The 20198-nt window shown below is 30.9% G+C and overlaps 6 protein-coding genes across 6 annotated transcripts; 3 read left to right on the top strand and 3 right to left on the bottom strand.

Annotated features, from left to right (window-relative positions):
• Positions 1–430: 430 nt before the first annotated feature.
• BX663DRAFT_537910 (uncharacterized protein) lies at positions 431–1291 on the top strand (the record flags this gene model as incomplete). Its single annotated transcript, XM_051530666.1, has 2 exons — positions 431–453; positions 747–1291. The coding sequence occupies 2 exons, from the start codon at positions 431–433 to the stop codon at positions 1138–1140; spliced, it is 417 nt and encodes a 138-aa protein (XP_051379755.1). The 3' UTR covers positions 1141–1291.
• A 2326-nt stretch (positions 1292–3617) lies between these two features.
• BX663DRAFT_440786 (CAP domain-containing protein) lies at positions 3618–4094 on the top strand (the record flags this gene model as incomplete). The annotated part of the gene is made up of 2 exons (XM_051523416.1): positions 3618–3725; positions 3816–4094. The coding sequence occupies 2 exons, from the start codon at positions 3618–3620 to the stop codon at positions 4092–4094; spliced, it is 387 nt and encodes a 128-aa protein (XP_051379754.1).
• Positions 4095–4644: 550 nt separating this feature from the next.
• Positions 4645–6263, bottom strand: BX663DRAFT_520361 (uncharacterized protein). Its single transcript, XM_051529105.1, has 4 exons — positions 5678–6263; positions 5152–5608; positions 5059–5084; positions 4645–4972 (listed from the first exon to the last, which is right to left on the bottom strand). Exons 1-4 carry the CDS (start codon positions 6147–6149, stop codon positions 4701–4703), a joined length of 1227 nt encoding a protein of 408 aa, XP_051379753.1. The 5' UTR covers positions 6150–6263; the 3' UTR covers positions 4645–4700.
• Positions 6264–8141: 1878 nt separating this feature from the next.
• BX663DRAFT_545459 (uncharacterized protein) lies at positions 8142–9912 on the top strand (the record flags this gene model as incomplete). The annotated part of the gene is made up of 6 exons (XM_051530928.1): positions 8142–8155; positions 8646–8691; positions 8756–8813; positions 8895–9014; positions 9090–9263; positions 9338–9912. The coding sequence occupies 6 exons, from the start codon at positions 8142–8144 to the stop codon at positions 9910–9912; spliced, it is 987 nt and encodes a 328-aa protein (XP_051379752.1).
• Positions 9913–13389: 3477 nt separating this feature from the next.
• BX663DRAFT_576686 (uncharacterized protein) lies at positions 13390–14620 on the bottom strand. Its single transcript, XM_051532164.1, has 2 exons — positions 14466–14620; positions 13390–14430 (listed from the first exon to the last, which is right to left on the bottom strand). The coding sequence occupies exon 2, from the start codon at positions 14270–14272 to the stop codon at positions 13730–13732; it is 543 nt and encodes a 180-aa protein (XP_051379751.1). The 5' UTR covers positions 14273–14430; positions 14466–14620; the 3' UTR covers positions 13390–13729.
• Positions 14621–15009: 389 nt separating this feature from the next.
• Positions 15010–16005, bottom strand: BX663DRAFT_545457 (uncharacterized protein). Its single transcript, XM_051530927.1, has 2 exons — positions 15623–16005; positions 15010–15282 (listed from the first exon to the last, which is right to left on the bottom strand). The coding sequence occupies exons 1-2, from the start codon at positions 15885–15887 to the stop codon at positions 15212–15214; spliced, it is 336 nt and encodes a 111-aa protein (XP_051379750.1). The 5' UTR covers positions 15888–16005; the 3' UTR covers positions 15010–15211.
• Positions 16006–20198: the final 4193 nt, after the last annotated feature.

The raw sequence follows: 20198 nt of genomic DNA, 5'->3' as shown, positions 1-20198 counted from the left end.
TACTCTATGCTAATGATGTCGTCCTTATTGCCTCCCCTGAGAAACTCACTTCTTTTACTGCACCAATGCGAAGTCCATAGTTACTCCTTAGGTTATCGGTGGAACCCATTAAAATGTGTCATAGTCGCTCCTACCAATGATCCTCAACCATATCAATTATATGGTACTGCTATTCCCAAAGAATCCTCCTTTTTTTATCTTGGTGTTCCTATAAAACCTGGTGGTCTAATTGACTATGCTGCTTTAATCCAACATAATATCAATAAAGCCTCTCTCACTATGAATCAACTTGCTTCCACTACATAAACCTCGTCGTCCTTCTGATTGTACGAGCTGGTATACTTTATGGCCTATTATTTATACAATTCTACATGAACTTGATTACTACTTCTATGATGAATTTCCTCCCGATCCTGCCGATCCTGGTCTCATGCTGCTGAATTGGTTGTCCAAGTAATAGTGTGTGTCTTCCCGGTTCCTTTGGTCTGGTTGGAATTAAATTGTTTCTTCTCACTTTTTTCGCTTTTTCCTCCTTATATTTTCTCTTAATTCCAAAATACTGCTCTTTTATTTTTCCTTCTTATTTTCTTTTTTTTTCCCCTTCTTGTCCTTTAGAAAGATATTTATTCTTATTTCCCCTCTATAACTGGCTCGGGCAATATTGTGCATTTATTTTGCCAAAAAAATTAAAAATAATAATAATCATAATAATAATAATCATAAAAAAACTCAGAATTTAATCGTAGAGACATATTATCCGCTTGCCGCCCCAATATGATTATTGATCCGATACTCTGGTTACCCATGACACACAGTGAGCGTAGTCGAACTATTCGATGGCGTCTTGGTTGGTTACCCGGAGGAATACCTAAAGTCTGCCCATATCATCCCCATGTACACTTTAGTCGGTCACACGCCACTGAATGCTTGCACATGCGCACCGGTTTAATCTTGCTACGATCAATTGCAGATCCCCTTTCCTTTCTTTTAACTCATCTCCCTCAGCATAAGCTCCGAAATTCTCAGGATGTTTCTGCCTGGCTCTATCGTTGGCCAGTTATGTGCACCATTCTACACGAAATGGATTACTTAATGCACGACAAACTACCCCCTCCACTTTTTGATCCAGGCAGGAAATGACTCAACTGGTTGTCTCTTTAAACTTGTTAGCAATATTCTCCCTTCCTTTCTCACCTTCTCTTCTTCCTTTCTTTTACCTTTTTACCTCTTGTCCCGTAAGAGGGTTTTTAGATACTTTTTTTTTTTTTACATAATTTGAACTGACTTGGGCAATCCAATATAACAAAGATATTATGTGCTCATAGGTCACTTTATACATTTTAATTTATAAAAATAATAAAAAAAAAAGTTTAATTGTATAAAGTGCAACCTCTAACAACAAATAATCTACAGAGTTAGACGTATGCTCTAAAAAAAAAAAAAAAAAAAAAAAAAAAAAAAAAAAAAAAAAAAAAAAACGCGAATTTTGACATTATGAATGCACTCATTGGAGCGTTTCATATAATTGACGACAGTGTTCAGCTGATGCTTAGAAAGTTTACTTGAGCATTTCTCAGTTACATCCAGTAACTTGAGTTAAAACAGCACAAATTATGACAGTGTGCTTATCTAAAAGGGAAAAAAAAAAGAAAAAAAAAGGGCGCAATTTTCTATCTAATGGAAATGTAAGGAAAGTCTTATTTTCAAACATTAGTTTACTTTTTTTTTTGATACGTAATAGACATTTGAATATATTTCTAACTTTAGGGTTTCAGCAAATCTTCTAACTGTAAGCTGGTGCTGATGGTACTTTCACCTTTTAACTAAGACATGTTCCTTCTAAAAAAGGCACTCTTACTGTCTCACTTATAGTAAATTGATTAGAGCAATATACACGGGAATATAGTATAAACTTTAGTCTGGATTTGGTTACTGTTTGTTTCTGTCTGATTTCTCTCCTCTAATCCAACTATTAAAAAAAAATCTTGCAACCATCAATATCAGTAGCCATTTTTACCTCTTACGCTGTGTGCATTTTTTTCAAAAAGATTTAATATTTACTGGATTTTCCCATCCAATGCAAACCTTAAAAAAAAAAAAAAAATGTTTGCCTTTATGTGGTAATTGAGTTAACATGATTTTTTTTTCAATCATTTTTTTTACCTGATTTTTTTTATTTTTTTACCTGATTTTTTTTTATTTTTACCTTAATAGACGATAACAATTAACATTGAGACATACTTCAACAACAACCAGACTCAGACATTAATTATGTATAACTTTGAGTGAATGCGATTATAGCAGCAAGGCCAGGATTTTGTTTGGAATTTTTTTTTTTTTTTTGAAGCATATGTCCAACTTGTTACAGATATGATTATAAAAAAAAAAAAAAAAAAAAAAAAAAAGATAAATTACATAATACAGAATAAACTATAAAGTTGAATTGAATAGAGAGTAAAACATTATAGTGCATACTACAATTAACATTTTGTAAACATCAAACACTTATTAACATCCAATCATCTGAAGGCGTCAATTATAAGACATCCTATCTATTAGTTCTAAATATTTATTTTTATAAAGGGTTCATATCGTCTTTAATCCAATGTAAAAGGCGTCAGGAACTTATACTCAGATCAAATAATTTTAAAACTTAAACCAGATCGTTAAAACACCTTAACTAATAGGGCAGTTCCTTGAATCAATAGGGCGTACTTTTTTTCTTCTTTAGATACTAACATTCTTTTATGGCTCATATCCTTTGATTCAGGATTCATGTCATATAATTACAGGCAAGTGTATGAAGATACGTGACATCCTTCCCTTTAACTCTTATTCCTCTCTTTTTGCTTTTTTTTTTTTTTTTTGAATGTAACCCATAATATTACACAAAGCTATAGATTATATTTGTCAAACGTCTCATATTATAATAAAGTTAAACGGTACTAATTTACTTTGAAAGCCCGTCAAAATTTAGAAAAAATAAAATAAAGTTATTATTATTTGATCGCTCTACCAGTGATAATCAATAGCATTAATTGATTACATATTGTCTCTTGTTTTATATGATAATAATTATATACTATTGCATCTCTCATATATTAAAAAAAAAAAAAAAAAAAAAAAGTAGTGTATATATCTCGAAGTTTCTTTTTTTTTTAACTATAAAGATAAACAAAAAAAAAAAAGAAATATATACTATAGTACGTTATTAAATAGAATATAGAAATGATATACATGTATCACAACTTGCGAAGAGTGAGAATGATCTTTATAAGGCTGTCTATCACACTTTTTTTTTATATCTGTGTAAACATAGACAATTAGGTATCCTAATCTGGAACTCAATTTGACACAAATGTCATTTAACATCATCATACAATATTATTAGGTAACATTAATCATAAAAGACAAATCTATATAAAAGAGAGGATAATATGGATCGTATCAACGGTTTTTTAATATTATTATTATTTTTTTTAAGAAATCCTTATCAAATGCTCCATTTTACTACAGTTATTGCTTTGAAAATCGCCCTTTTCGTTGCTCTCATCCAAATGGCATATGCTGCTCCTGCGGACTCGGCTAAAGAAGAACTCGAAGATATGGCTTTAGCAATGACAAACTGTTATCGTGAAGTACATCATGTTCCTCCAGTTGTTTGGAGTAAAGAATTAGAGGCACATGCTCAAAAAGTCACTGATACATGTGTGTGGGGGCATAGTGTGGTAAGATAACAAAAAAAAAAAGTTTATATGTATATATTATACATCAAGAATCTGTAATAATAATAATAATAATAATAATAATAATAGATGCCAGGCACCGGTCAGAACATTGGTCTTGGCTATTCCGACATAGGAGATGCTATCAATGGATTTTATGAAGAAAATGTCGACTATGATTATAAGACTGGTAGCTCTAAGAATGGTAAGGTAACAGGCCATTTTACTCAACTTGTCTGGAACTCAACTACTGAAATTGGTTGTGCCGCTACATACTGTAAAAATTATAAAGCTACCTTTTATGTTTGCGATTACAAACCTCCTGGAAATGTTATTGGCCTCTATACCAAGAACGTTTTCCCTATGTAAGAACCGAGAACCCTTTTATATATTTATATATACATATACACATATATCCATAGATACATCTATAAAAATAAAAATTGTAAAATAGTATCATCTCTATAAAAGAGAATCACTCTATGAATAAACTTCATCACTGACATTGTTTAATCTTAAATATGCCTTTTTTTTTTTTGTCTTTTATACAAGACCAAGATGTATTGTATAGATAAGACTCTATAAAATAAATAGAATGATTTGACAGCTGCTTTATAGTATGTGTTAATACTTATTCTCTTGGTCATATTAAGTAACAAACATGAAAAAAAGTGACACTTATATAAGTTATATTATACTTCTTATAAACGATCCATATACTTTCCTTCTTTTTTTTTTTCTTATAAGCTTATATACATATTGAAAAGAATAAAGTATTATATTTACAAGATTATTTAATCTATATTATAACTGATTTTCATCGTTAACTAATTGATTATGGAGTTTGAAATAAACAGATTGCTTTTCCATTAACTCAGCATGTGTGTCTACGCAACGAATATGTTAATATGAGTGTATCTTTTTTTTTTTTTGCAGATGTTTATTTTAGAGTACAAGGTATATACATATATTTATTTATGCTGAGCTAGTAGAGGGTACTTGTTGATCACTTACATGTGTCGCTATCTCTTGTTGCTGCCTTTTCTTTCGTTTTCCTGTCATAATTGCAATTTCTCTTTGCTTCTTCTTCAAGATAGAATGTTGATGCCATTGGTGCATACTAACTGCTGTTGTCATCACGACAATTAATAAAGATCCAATAAGTGTATTCATTTTAGGTATTTCTTGAAACAGAATAATTCCGAATATAAAAGCGAATATAAAATCACTTGTACGAAGTAATATCACTGTATATTATATTAATGATGAACGATTCACATGTTATTTTATTTTTATTTCATTTTAGGTTTTTTTTTTTTTTTTTTCAATTTACCTGGACCTAATGGTGCTAATTTCAATCTGAAAAAAAAAAAGCCGAGTAAGAATTTCTTATATGTATGTATTTGTATATAATACATTTGTATACCCCAAGTTAATAAAATATTGCCCTAAAAAAGCAAGCATGCCAATTAACATAAACCATCCAATATCTTGCTCATTCTCTATCAATATCATCAAGCTCTTTCTTGTATCAGAATTCAGTATACAGATAAATAAGCCAATCAAAATTGTTATCAATCCAAAATAAACAAGATGAACCATCATATGAATTTTAAGATCTTTATCACCTAGTAAAGCGGTATGATGATTGATACGAATGACTGACATATAAGCCATAGCAGACATCATAGCCGCTATTAATCCATATAAAATAAATTCTATACTTTGCTGGTTATTAGATAAAACATAAATACCGAGACTTGCGAATAAGATATAAATTAACTCGACTGTAGAGACAGAAGAAGATGGAGAGTAGTAGTGTTGATCAAAAAATGGAAAATATCCCAAAAGAACTTTAAACATAGGACCCAAAAAGAAAATAGCTATAAATATAGTATGATGAGTATATAAAACATTCCTTTTATATATGTATATACATATATGAATACAACCTGTTGCTTCTATTAGAGTTAATTTTGTTAAAGTATAAAAAAATAGGTAAAGAGCAATAGAACCAGCAAGAGCACGAAAAAGAATCCATCGACGATGTTCCACTTGTCTGCTACTAAAGGGATTAATGTGAACGCACATGCAACTTAATAAACCAAAAGGTAATTGAATACAACCTCGACTAATAAAAACTACATTCACTGCCGAATAAGAAGACAAGAGTTCACGTTTGGCAATAACTGTAATGCACGTAAATAAAAAGGAAGCTAAAACTAGTAATAATAACCCTTTTAATTCGATCAACACAATTCGATGATCAGTAAGTGGGGAAATAAATGTACTGAGTTGTCTTTTGTTGTCCTTTTTAGGTAAAAGAGGCGTTGATTCATTAATAATGATCACACTTGAAGGAATAGGATGAATACAAGTATTGTCTTCTACTGTTGTTGCCAATTTAGTATTTGAATTGGACATTAGATAAAAAAAGAAAAATATAGTATTTTAAACTCGAGATTAAAAGGAAAAAGAAAAAAAAAAGAATACTAATGTTGAATTTTTACAACTGCTTTTGCTAATAATGATTGTTTTGAATTACGTAAAGTTATTTAAGAAGCTTTTTTATTTTTTTACATAATTAATCTTTTATTACGTAATAAACTAGCGTCAGTTATTAATTTTTTTTTTCTTTTTTAATCGTTACTTCTTACTTGGCATTATTGTCTATTAGTTGTACTTGCTCATTTCCTTAAAAATATTATTATATATTGACAGCTGTCATCATATTGTTATTTGGCTTTGGTATTTAAATCTCATAATTCACAATGATGAAGGCATCGTATATTTATATAGTCGTGACCTTTAAAGAATAATTATTAGAGTATACTGAAATAGATTTGTTTATATCTTTTCAGTCGAGAGATACATAAAATAAGTAATAAGTCTTCTTCAAGTCAATCATTTTTGTTGGATGTATTGATAGCAGTCTACCAGTTAGAATTACTATTGCATTACTACTGTCGTTATTATTATATTGAACAAAGTAAAAATATAGTTTAATACAGTATATACAGTATTTGTTTATTTTTCTGTGAATATTTGTATGTGATTAATATGACTGTAAGTAGTAGTATAAAATAGCATAGAGAAGCATAGGCATAGATTAAAGAATGAATAAACAAGTATTTACAAAAATATTCATCGGAATTGCTTTGGATGCAAGATAAAAACAGATAAGACATGCGTACGTTATTGAAATTACTATTGAAGTTTGTAGTTCTTACCTTAAGAATCCACTCAGTAATAACGTAAAAGCTGAATGTCGCTATGAATGAAGTAAACACAGGGGAGGAAGAAATATATATCACTAGTGGAGATAAAATGAAAAAAAAATGAAAACACACACACAATTAATGGAAGAACATGCTAGATTTATCAAGAGCAACAGCCGTTAGCCACAAGGTCTGGTTTAATAGATAGTTTATGCAAGAAGTTTGAAGGCTTAAAAATGTGAACAAACATACACTCTATAAGTTTATGGAAAATTACATATATGTATATATATGTATATACATATTTATATTTATAATCTTAGCTTTACAAGACTTCATCACTCTGCATTATTGAAAAACTTAATGAAGAAAATACTTTGATCCAAAGAAAAGAATGAGTGTTTAAATATAGAGGTTTAGACATTGAATATCTTAGAAACTGTATGTTAAAGAATGAAGCTAAATAATTCAATCTACATATAATTCCAAATAACAGATGATCTGAAAAAAAAATTTTTTTTTGATCAGGAAGTACATCAACTTCTGTTCAAATAAGCACAATCGATTATATATAGTTGAAGATTTCTTATCATTTCTTCTGAGCAAATAGGATTCTTGAGAACCTTAGTATATTTCAATAGTCCCTTTATATCTCCCATATTGATTATCTCATAACTAACTTATTAATTTGCTTTTTATTTTGAGTTTCATCATGTATCTTTTTTCTACTATAAAAAAAAATTTCCACATTTCTTTTTTTTTTTTCCAACTCTAAAAGAAAAAAATAACTTGTATTACATCAGATAAGCTATTTTATAATAACGACTACTGGTACTATCAATAGGTAAGGTGATATTAGTAGTATGTGCCTTTGAAAATGGAAGTATGATTCGTTTTGGACATCGATAGCGACAATAAGTTAGTTTAACCTTTTATAATTAGAGATATAAATACTGCTCAGTAATTTATTTCATTTATAGAAAAAAATCTATTCAAGTGTAAAAAGATAATCAACTGTTCTTTTTTTCTTTTATTATATACGCATATTGAACACATATTCAAGCTAATGAAATATATATACATTTTCATATAAATAACTTTAATAATTAGAATGTATAAGTTTTTATTTTATTTTATTTTATTTATGAATAATGAGTCATGATAGTACGTTCTTTAAGAGCATAAATAGGTCTATAAAATGAAAGTTGCGAGGTAAAGTGAATTGTATCCTCTTATATCCCAATATATGGGAATAGCAGTATATATAGTTTGCTAAAATCAAGGATAGAGTTTTCAATACCCCTCGGTAGAATTGAATAAGAAAAGATAATGAATGTACTATACACCATTAGTAATAGAATGAAATTATTACATATAATATAAACACATATATAGATGTAAACAATACTTTTACTAATACAATGTATGATGTTGTGGTTTATCATTTGAATATCAAAGAGAACTGATGTATCTTAAATATTGATTTTAACTCTTCAGTGACAGTTAAAATAATATACAGCCTTTTTTATGAAATTGAATTTATATTGAAAATTTAATTTATCAGTGATATTATATATGTATACAAATGTCATTTACTCAAAAGTTCTTTCTTTTACTTATTTTGCTTTTTTAGCCTAACAATTGACTTAGTACTAGATCATCTTACATTACAATAATTGTATATCTTTATGACTTCTTTAAGGTTGTCCCAAAAGCTTGTTAAAAGAGAATCATATAATCAGGAGAATGTAAAAGCAATCTATTTTTCTGCAATATGTATACACTTATATTTTAATATACATTATTTTTTAGTCAGTTGACGAATATAATGAATTATTAATGCGAAGGCATTATACAGATGATCAAAAAAGTAAGTGATATGTATTTACTAAAATATCACTGTGAGTGTACATACGAATGAATAGGCTAAGCTAAACAATTATTATTATAGTCATTAACTCAAAAAAAGTCTTGAGCATGAGAGATAGACAATATAATAACGGTACAGTAAGTAGTAGTACATTTTCTAGTGATACTAGTAATGCTTCTTCTGCTACTATCACATTCAAAAGTAATAACAAATCTTTTTTTAATAACTCTTCTTCTTCCTCTTTATTTACATATAATACTACGCATTATCCTACAGTAAATCATACTACAAATTCCTTTACCAATATGAATATGGTTCATCACTCAACCACGACTACAGCAATCAAGAAAACTACTACTGCTGCTGCTACTGCTACTGCTGCTACTGCTACTGCTACTAAAAAATCATTTATAGGTAATTATTGTGATTCGGCTAATACGGATAACTTTGGTACAGCAATACATTTTTATTATCCATCCTCCTTCTATTATTGAAAAACCCTATTACTAAACAATCTACTATAGTGATTGACAAACCGTTTGCTAATAATAGGTTTGATGCTAATGCTACTATTAACCCTCATTTTAGCAGCAGTAGTCCTATTGATATAACAATATCATCTGATAATACTCTTCCTGATTCTGTTATTCGTTGTACTTCTACTACAATTAATGGACATCATAGATTAAAAGATTATGATCACCTTCCATATAAAGCAAATAATATAACACAGTCAACAAAAAAGAAACGACGGCAGCCTTTAGTGATATCTTATTACGATGATAATATCTCTGAAGAAGAAGAAGAAGATAATGATATGAATAATAGAAGAAATATAAAAATGTTCAATATGTCATTGATACAAGAGGATAAAAGTAATAATACCGAGAGAACAAATTACAGTGAAATTTTAGGTCGTCAAATAATAACTGATAATATGATAGGCAAATATTCAAATAATATATTCAGCAATAATAGTCATATTTTCTATGATAATTTATTATCAGAAAACGATATCAATGACAGCAATAGTGATATAGATACATTTAATCCTGCAGACATATATTTATCAGATGATGAATTGTCAATAAGCTGGTAGTATATATATATATGTATATGTATATATGTATAATAGTTTCATTTATTTTTTCTCTATTTATTTTTTTTTTACAATTTCATCTATTCAAAAATGGACATTTATTTTGTATTGTATTCTTTTATTATTATAAAATATAGAAAATTTTAGCAATCGAATTTTATAGCGTGGATTATAATCATAAATTCACAGATTAAACTCACATTTTGTTATGAACTTATTTAAAAAGAGGTTTTCTTATTTTAGTTTAAAATTTTATAAAAACTTATTTTAAAAAGTCGTTTTCACAGAATTTATAATAATATTGCGTTCTGATTTCGCCCTTTATGATCTAATAAACGCACATGTTGTCATTACTTTAGTTGATAAACATTATTTGTTGAACAATTAAAACGACGTGCTCAATTTTTTTTTAATATAAGAATAAGAACAATAGTATATAGCTGAAGAGCTTTATATAATTATATCTAAAAATTTGGATATATTACGTAAAACTGTCAACAGAATTGTACCAGCTTATATGGCATTAAATGAAGAGCAAAATAAAGGCCATCCAAAAAAAAAGGAACCTTAATAATAGTGATAGAGAGTAATCAGCTTTTTTTCTAAATTATTTGATAACTATTTTAATGTTTCCTAGAGTCAACATAGTTAGTATCTTTATGCATTATCTAAAATCCTCTTTAGATTTCTCATAGATCTTTTGAATTTCAGTTAAAGGCCAAAAAACTTACGATTGAAAGTATATAAAGTTATTTGAATTAAGTCACCCAGAGCTTAAATTTAGACAGTCTGTAAGGTTTATAAGTGTGTAACCGTAGAATAGCAGAATAAAAAGGATAGTTTATTTAAAAACAGATAAGAAAAGTATTTAATCTCAACATCCCACAGCGAGATGAGACTATAGAATGAAAGTAAAGATATAGAATATAAAAAATATAAATTGAATAAAATATTTAAAATGAAAATGTGTCTACTTTAGTTTTGTTCTTTATATTTCTTAAGACTTCAAATATGGGCATTGGTAATTCTTTTGTTTAAAGAAGGTTGCTTCAAAGTAACAATAGATTTGATATAGATAGTAATGACTTCATATGAACCTAACCAGTCAAAGAGCAGTTTTCTTGGTTTCTTTGATGTTGATAATCATTGGTTGAATAACAAGACTTTGTCATTTACTTGATAAGGATTTCCCTTGCTGGCGTATTCTTTGGAATTCAAATAATTATCGATGATGTCAAAAGCATGATTTAGCCTGTGTTGCAACTCATCAGCAAATGTTTCTTTCGTCAACAGACAATCTTCATATACTTGATTGGTGTTCAGCTTGACCATTGGAAACTTTTGCATGTCGACCATTGGACTAAATAGAAGGGTGGATAATCAGTGCTCGTATGATGTGTATTATTATAAACAGACTGGATTATTCTCAGACGTTGATCCCAATGCGACTTGATAGTGTCTTGACTTGTATAAGTTAAAATCATACGGCGCAAAAGAGACATAAACCTTTCTACGATACTATTTGACTTAGGATGATAAGGTGGAGCAATGATATTATGAGAATCCAAAATATTAGCAAGTTGAGTGAAAACACAAGAGTTAAAAGGAGGTCCACCATCAGTAATAACCTCTTGAGGAACACTATGTCTCATTATAAAATGTGAGTAAAAGACTTTGGAAATGTCGTCTTGAGTGGTAGAAGAGACAGGGAACAACTCCACATATCTGAAATAACAGTCTATTACATTCAATATGTACTTGTATTGGCTAAACGAAGTTGGTAGAGGACTAAAGAAATCCAAAGCAACACGCACAAAAGGAAAGTCAGGAGATGTATTAGCCAAGTTGTGATCTTGCAGCTTCCCCCCTTTAATACGTTGGCATAAATCGCAAGAACGGCAAAATATACGAACATCTTCTGCCATATTCGACTGCCAAAGATGTTGTTGCTTGATTTTTGAAATAGTCTTCTTAGAACCAAAATGACCGCCGAAGTGAGAGGAATGAAATTGTTTGCAAACATCTTGGATATTTGAGTTAGGAACTACAATAAAAAGATCATTGCTTTAGTTAGAACCTTTCGTTGAGTTTGATTTGTATAAGATGTCTTCAATAACCACATAACCAGAGTGACCTTTCCGATTGGTTTTGACATTAGTGAATTCATTATCCATGTTCTGGATTTCAGACTAATTGATGTTGTGGAATACATGTTTTGTGTTTAACTCTCGCACCTCTGGAACTATAGAATGTCTCGACAAAGCATCAGCGGCAGAGTTGATGATACCAGGTAAATGGATAACTTGAAAATGATATGATTGGAGAAACATTGCCCACCGCCAAACCCTAGGGGGAACATTCTCCTTAACATTTTGAATCCATTGAAGGATTGAATGATCCGTATAAACATAAAAAAGTTTACGCTCTAGAAATGGGCGGAATTTCTTGATGCCAAAGATAATGGACAAACACTCTTGTTCTTGAACAGGACACCGCTGTTCATGTATGGTCAATACACGAGAAGCAAAAGCAAGTAGGAAAGGAGTACCTTCATGTCTCTGGCAAAGTATTACGGCCACAGCAGCCGACGATGCCGCATCTGTGTGTAGTTTAAACGGCTTTGAAAAATATTCTTGTCTTAATGTTGGCAAAAGGCATAAGTCATCTCTCAATTGTTGAAAAGCTTGATACTGTTCCTTAGTTCGGATAAATTCAGTGTCCTTCTTCTTTAGTCTTCTCAGTGGTTCAGTTTTGAGCTGATACTGGCTAATGAAGCGTTGGTACACTCTAGTCATTCCCAAAAAAACGCTCTACTTGTGTAAGGCTGGTTGGTTGGTGATAAGAAATGATAGGTTTAACCTTGTCAGGGTTGGCACCAATACCTTGAGCAGATACAATGAAACCAAGATACTCGACAGAGTCTACAATGAATTGAGATTTAGTTAGTTTGATGGATAAGTTTGCTTTTTGGAGTTCCGTTAGGACTTGATGAATATGTTTCTTGTGCTCCTCAATAGTGCGGCTATAGATAATAATATCACCTTGGTACGCAAAAGCAAAGGAAGATCGAAAAGGACCGAGAACTCTATCCATTAAGGATGGAAAATAGGCTGGAGAATTCCGCATACCCATAGGCATTACAGTAAAGACATAAGTGACATTAACAGTAACCAAGGCAGTCTTGTCTTTATGTTCCTCCTTGACTGGTATTTGGAAATAACCTTGAGCTAAGTATGTCTAGCTGGCTGAACACCTTAGCCTGCCCCATGAATTGCAATAAGTAGTGCATTTTGGGAAACGGATAATTTAAAGGTTCAGTGATACGGCTTTTAGGAATATAATCTCCACAAACTCGCATGGAACCATCTGGCTAGACAACTGGACGAACCTGTGATCCCCATTGAGAGAATTAACCCTTTTGAAGTAAACCTGATTACACCATGCTCTCAAGCTTGTTATCAATCTGGTTTTGTAGATCAGGATGAAAAATACGAGGTTTGCAGTAAACAGGTGGATGGTTACCAGTGTCAATTGAGAATTCTATAAGATGAGTAACTGAGGGCCTATCTGAATTTTTAGCAATAACACTATCAAAATTTTCAAGAACTAATTTAGTTATACTTTCTTGATCAGATTGCAACGTCTGAATGTTATTGGTTTCTTGCTTGGAATCGAGATGTATTATGATAACTTGATTTCCAATATGTAAAGTAACAATGCCTAAGTCATTATCAATTTTGCCCTTGAAACTGCTGATGGTGTTCCAACCAATAATCAAAGGACTACTGATACCGTCAATAACATGCACCTTGATTGACTAACCCAAAATAGGGGTAACTGCCATACCGCAAGTAGTCTTGATTTGGTTGTTTACATCACGATAAGGAGCACGTTCTGTAACATCTAGAACTGCATTCATAGTATCAAAGAGTTGTCGTTGAATACCATTGATATCTGCACCTGTATCCCACAAAAGAGAAATAGGATTATGGTTACTAGCAACAGGACTACGAGGAAGTTTACGCAAATCAGTAGCAAAGTGACTGATATCAACTGAAAAAGATGATGATATCTGTTGTTGATCTTGCACTTGTGGCTGTGATTGCATCTCCCTAATATGTGGTGTGTGTTTGTTTTGTCTTTGATGACCGTGTGATGATTGTTTGTTGCTGTTATGAAATTGAGTTCGTTTTCTTTTATTATGATCCATGGTGCGATGCTTATCGCAACAATAATCACAAATTGGACTGCCATGCTTGTTATAAGCTCTCAGTTGCTTCTGTTGAGAATGACGAGGTTGTTGTGAGAAACGCTGGTATTGCTGCTTGTTGTGATAGCTGAACATATAATCAGAATCCATCGGCGTTGGCTGAGTGTTACCCGAGTAATGCTGTGTAACTGTCTCAGGTTCATCAAGTAGTTTGCCTTTGACTTCTAGATCAATTGCTTGATTGATAACTGCTGTTACAGTATTAAGTTTCAAAGAAGCTACTAGGGAAGTCAAGGTAAGTTTAGTGTCTCGTTGATTTAGCGATTGAATAAAGTACGTGAACTAAGTGTCCTGAGTATATTTATCAGGAATGAGATTTAACAGATGCTCCCATTTAGCTGCATGTAATCGGACAGAATTATTTGCTAATTGCTTGCACTCCTTTAATTGCTTTAAGAGACGCCGATTGTCCTCCTCCTCCGGAATGCCAAAACGGGTAATTAATGTTATGGTTGTAAGATTTATAACTTAATTCAATGAGATAAATAGTCATAATAGAATATATAGTGCATTTGTATGATAATTCTGTCTATAGACATATTTAGTATATTTACACTTGTATAGAAAAAATAATCAATAAAAGTCCTACATCTAAAAATATATTTTCTTCTATTATTGTTCAGCTGAATATAAATTTATAAAAATAACTTTATACTAGTTAAACTGGGGTAAACTAAGAATAATACAAATACGCGTAATAATTGATTCTACTCAGAATACACGTATTAGTTATAAAAATAAATATATACAAAAGACATAAACCTATATCTTAAATAACTCTTAGTAATCATTCTATAATTATATTACCAAATACAATTTGTTATATTTTTATCTTCTTATTACTCATCATCCTTATCCACAAAATATATAAATATTTTTATACTATTAACGGTTATTTTGTATACTTGAACCATAATTGAACTTAACTCTTAATAAAAACTTATTGACAAGTCTCAATGTACTTCTTCTGTCCGTTTTCTTTTATTTCTCCTTTATTTCTTTTATTTATATTATTATTCTTCAACTTACCTAAATCACAACAAGTCGTCCAAAATTGTTCTCAAGGATCTTGGACCAGAAGAAACTCTCAATAGCAAAGACTGTAAAAAAAATATTATTAATCCTATAAAACCAATTTCCAAAAAGTATAAACCAGCAATAGCAAAGATTATCAATCATTACAACTTCAGTCACATCGGAAGAACAACGAATCCTAATTGATTTGAGTCTTTGCCGCACTCTCGACGATAAAGAAAAGCTCCTACGTTCCCTTTTTGAAAAAGAATAATGTGTCAGAAGATATCAAATATTTAAGAACGGCAATAAATGGACTGTTTGATATTTGGCACTCAAAAAGGCTGAACGATGCTAACGATGAAGTTTGGCTACGGTCAAATCTCTACCACTTCATTTGGGATCGAGTATTTTATTTAACAATACCTTTTTTGTTAAGAGGACTGAATACTATTCTGCGGTCATCAAGAAATTGAAAGAAAACAGTAAGGATTTTGCCCAGTAACGTTTGGATTTTATCCTTCGTAGTAATTATGATGGATCGCATTATCTGATATCGAAAGAGAAACCAACGGATAAGGAAGCACAATATGACTTTAAAAAAGATAAAGAAATGCAGTATACTTGTTGACACTTTGGTCAAATTGACTCGACTCAAGTACGTTGGTGGGAGAGCTGGAAGCAGTGACATGCCAATGGCAGGAAAGAAATCTTACAGTATTTGGAACCCATATCTTTCCATCTGGCCACTTTATTGTATACAAGAAAGCAGCCGCTCTTATTTTATCTGTCTCCGGTCTTCATGATATAGCAGCCCGATTGCTTCAAATTGTGCTTTCTCTTAAATGACTCGTTACACTTAACCACTTGAAGTTAATATCCATGATAAATGCCGTTGAGAAGTATTCGAATGATAATTTGGATCTCTTCCTAAATACTGATCAGCCATATGTTACTTACTATGGATCGAATCAGAAATTGATGAGCAGCAAAGAAAAGAAGGAAGAACCTGAATATGTCCAAGAAGTTTTATCAAAATCAAAATCTGTAGAGCATCCAGATGATGTCGTTAGTATGGATGACTGGGAAAAGATGATCATTAACGATGTGAACCAAGAACTGAAAATTAAGAAATGATTGGTTTGACTCATTGAATGATAAACTTCATAGCAATAACATAGCTTGTCAATACATAATGGGAATAATAAATCGATTATGTTTAATAATACCATTGTATATATCATTTCAAAAAATAAATAAATCAGTTAATCTTTCCCCCTCTGTACTTTTAGTTTATTTTATAAACTTTCTGTTTAAATGTATAATCCATAAGAGATGGTTCTTGCAGATTGTATTTGTTATTAAGTCGTTCAATATAATTAAGGAGGTTTATCAGGGCTACCTGGTGATGTTATTGTTTTTTCAATGTTGTTGCGGAGGTAAAATTCTGTGTACAGTTTTATTAAAGTGCAAGAGACAAGTAGGTTTGATTTAAGTTGAAATTTCCGAGTATTAAGGTTAAGTAATGCCAATTTGTAGTGAGTACCGCATTGTTTTTATATCAATAAAGGTATATTGATATATAGTAATACTCTAACACCTTTTTGTACGTGAGTATTGCTACTCAAAATTATACTTAAGTGTCATTCAACGAATACTATTAATTGGTAACTCTATTTGTGTGTTGTGGAGAATGTAATGAAGAGCTAGATATCTAATTTCTCCATACCCGATTATTTGTATGTGTCTAAGCTTTTTCAAATACGACAGAAATTATACATGAAGCAGAAGAGAAAATTTTGAAAGAAAAGAAATATAAGACACAAAAAGAAATTGAAGCACTCGAAGAATTGGTTATCACATCAAAGAATTGTAAAAGATGAATTCGACGCTTCCAAAAATTCTTCGCAAAGTGTATGAATATGAATATAGAGAATATATAATTGTTATTACATTATAATAAACTAATTACTTCCTATTATTCAATCTACTATAATATTGAAGCATTTTATTTTGATTGATTACTAGAAATATTTGAGCCCTTCTGTAAAAAATAGAATAATGGTGGGAAGTTTTGATTGAGATAAAAATAATTTGTTTTCTATTTTAGAAAATCTTGATTTTTAAACGCAAATTACTGTAATATCTCATAGCGCTACCCTTGCTATCGATCCTATCCTCTAGTTATCCATATCAAATGCAGAACGCAGCTGAATGGTTCGCTGGCGCCCAGGTTGGTTACCTGGTGGTGTCCCTAAGCCATGTATCTATCACCCTAATACCATGTTCACAAGATCTCATGCTATATGGTGCCTACATATGCATCGACGATTACAAATGCCTTTGACCTGTTGTGGTTTAGGTAAGTTTAGATAATTAAAATAGAAGTCAAAGAAATAAAATAAAAGAAAATAAAACAGAAGAAGTACGTTGAGACTTGTCAATAAGTTTATTAAAAGTTAATTCAATACAAGTATTGTTCTTAGTTATAAGTTATACAAAATAAGGGTGAATAATGTAAGAGTATTTATATATTTTGTGGATAAGGATGATGAGTAATAAGAAGATAAAAATATAACAAATTGTATTTGATAATATAATTATAGAAGGATTATTAAGAGTTATAATTATAGATTCATGTCTTTAGTATATATTTATTTTTATAACTAATACGTGTATTCTGAGTAGAATCAATTATTACGCGTATTTGTATTATTCTTAGTTTACCCCAGTTTAACTAGTATAAAGTTATTTTTATAAATTTATATTCAGCTGAACAATAATAGAAGAAAATATATTTTTAGATGTAGGACTTTTATTGATTATTTTTTCTATACAAGTGTAAATATACTAAATATGTCTATAGACAGAATTATCATACAAATGCACTATATATTCTATTATGACTATTTATCTCATTGAATTAAGTTATAAATCTTACAACCATGACATGACCAAACTCGGCCCTTTGTCTTTCCTCTTGAATAAGCCGCCAAATAAACAAAAGCGCAGGCCACTAATCTCATCAGCCGCAAGTCATCTGTCTTTCCCGCCTGTGTTATAGAACAAGCTCTGGATATAAGCATAAGTAATATTATAGTAGATGAATTACATAATAAAGGATAAACTATAAGTTTGAATATAAAATAAAACTTTGTATATAATATCCTGTAAGTAATATAAAACTTATTGACATCCAATCACCTAGATGTATAAATTATAAGACATCGTATCAGTTCCAAGTATTTATCTTTATAACCTCGATAAAGGATTCAAGTCGTCTTTGATCCAATTAAATGAAAATATAAAAGACATCAGGAACCTATATGCAGATCAAACGACAAAATTTCTATTTCAGACCTCAATCAAATTATTATATAATTATAACGCCCAATTATAACGCCCAATAGATAATCCATAGATCAGTCTCTTGAATCAACACAATGTATATCCGAATACTAACACTGTTTCATAACTTATGTTTTTTGACGGTTATTTTTATTTCTTTGATTTAGGATTCATTAGTATAAATACAAGCAGTTGTGTAGACAGAAAATAATCTTTAACTTTTAATTCTTATTTTTATTTTATTTTTTTTATTGAATAAAAAACAGTATCAAACTATACTTCCTTTTGTTCTCTTTCTCTTTTTGTGTCCATTTTACTTTATTGTATTACGTACCATCACAATAAGTAGTATGCACTGTTGATATACAGTGAGGATCAAAACTGTTCAAATGTTTAGCATTATTTGACATTTTTAATTTTTTCCCATACAAACCATCAGAGTTATGCCACAGAAATAGTATCATTTTACTCGTAAAACTCCGCTCTATCAGATGAAATATTTTTTGTCGAATTAAATCTCCGATAATTTTTGTATTTCGGCTTTAAATTTGATGGGTACATTTGAACAGTTTTGCTCCCGAAATGTAATCTTCACAAAACTCAATACCACAATTTGGTATCGCGGTACAGACAGCATATAATCGAACAGGAAACGTTCAAAATTCTCAAATTTTTGCTCCATAAACTTTTTTTGCTTAACACACCACATAATCAGTAATAATTCGAGAATTAACTAGTAAGTATGCGTGGAATTACATCTGAACAACGTAATCGTATTGTTTCTCTTCTTCAATCGGGTGAATCAGTTCGTAAAGTGGCTGAACATGTCGGAGTAAGTGTTGGAACTGTTTCAAATGTTGGTAAAAAATATTGTCCGGAGCGAGAAAAAGGAAAAGGGGGACGACCACAAGTCTTATCAAATGCGGATAAGCGTTACTGTGTACGTTTAGTAACTAGAAATCGTATGGATAACGCTGTAAAAGTCCGACAAGAGCTTAAAAGGGAACTCGGTGTCAATGCAAGTGTACATACAATTCGCCGTACTTTCAGAGGTGCTGGCCTTGGTGCAATTGAGAAGCAAAAAAAACCGGCCATTAGCAAAACCAATGCAAAAAGGCGACTTGAATGGTGCGTGGCTCATCGTGACTGGACTTTAGACGATTGGAGAAGAGTTATTTGGTCGGATGAGACTAAAGTTAATCGTTTTAACTCAGACGGACGTGTCTGGGGTTGGATCCGTGATGGAGAGCAGTTGCAACCACATCATGTCAAGGAAACCAGAAAGCATGGTGGTGGTGGCCTCATGTTTTGGAGCGCTATCTCGTACGCTGGAGTTGGCTGGATCTGTAAAATAGATGGTAGTATGGATCGTTATCCACATAAAGACATTTTGGATGAGGATCTTAATAAGATGGTTGACTTTACCTGTGAAAAATTACGTCTGCGTCGTAATCAAATTCATTTTCAGCAAGATAATGATTCAAAACACACCTCAAATATAGTCATGGATTACCTTGCAGCACAAGAGTATCAAGTAATGGAGTGGCCAGCGCAATCTCCTGATCTTAATCCAATTGAGAACATGTGGAGACTATTAAAAATTAGACTTAATGAGTATGATACACCGCCCAAAGGCATGAATGAGTTATACGAG

Source organism: Cokeromyces recurvatus (genome assembly GCF_025118155.1).
Source record: "Cokeromyces recurvatus strain NRRL 2243 chromosome Unknown BX663scaffold_28, whole genome shotgun sequence".
In the NCBI taxonomy this organism is placed as follows: domain Eukaryota; kingdom Fungi; phylum Mucoromycota; class Mucoromycetes; order Mucorales; family Mucoraceae; genus Cokeromyces; species Cokeromyces recurvatus.
The sequence above is the reverse complement of the archived record's forward strand: the minus strand, read 5'-3'. Positions and strand labels throughout refer to the sequence as shown.

Bases quoted from the DNA above. Each gene is read 5' to 3' on its own strand.
- BX663DRAFT_520361 (XM_051529105.1), bottom strand. From the start codon at position 6,149: ATGTCCAATTCAAATACTAAATTGGCAACAACAGTAGAAGACAATACT. The intron at 5,085-5,151 runs GTATACAAATGT...TTTTTTTTTCAG, and splicing joins CAATATTTTATTAACTTGGG to ATTGAAATTAGCACCATTAG. The intron at 4,973-5,058 runs GTAAATTGAAAA...TATAATATACAG, and splicing joins ATTAGCACCATTAGGTCCAG to TGATATTACTTCGTACAAGT.
- BX663DRAFT_576686 (XM_051532164.1), bottom strand. From the start codon at position 14,272: ATGGATTCTGATTATATGTTCAGCTATCACAACAAGCAGCAATACCAG.
- BX663DRAFT_545457 (XM_051530927.1), bottom strand. From the start codon at position 15,887: ATGTCACTGCTTCCAGCTCTCCCACCAACGTACTTGAGTCGAGTCAAT. The intron at 15,283-15,622 runs GTATTGTTAAAT...TTTTTTTTACAG, and splicing joins CAGTCCTCTTAACAAAAAAG to TCTTTGCTATTGAGAGTTTC.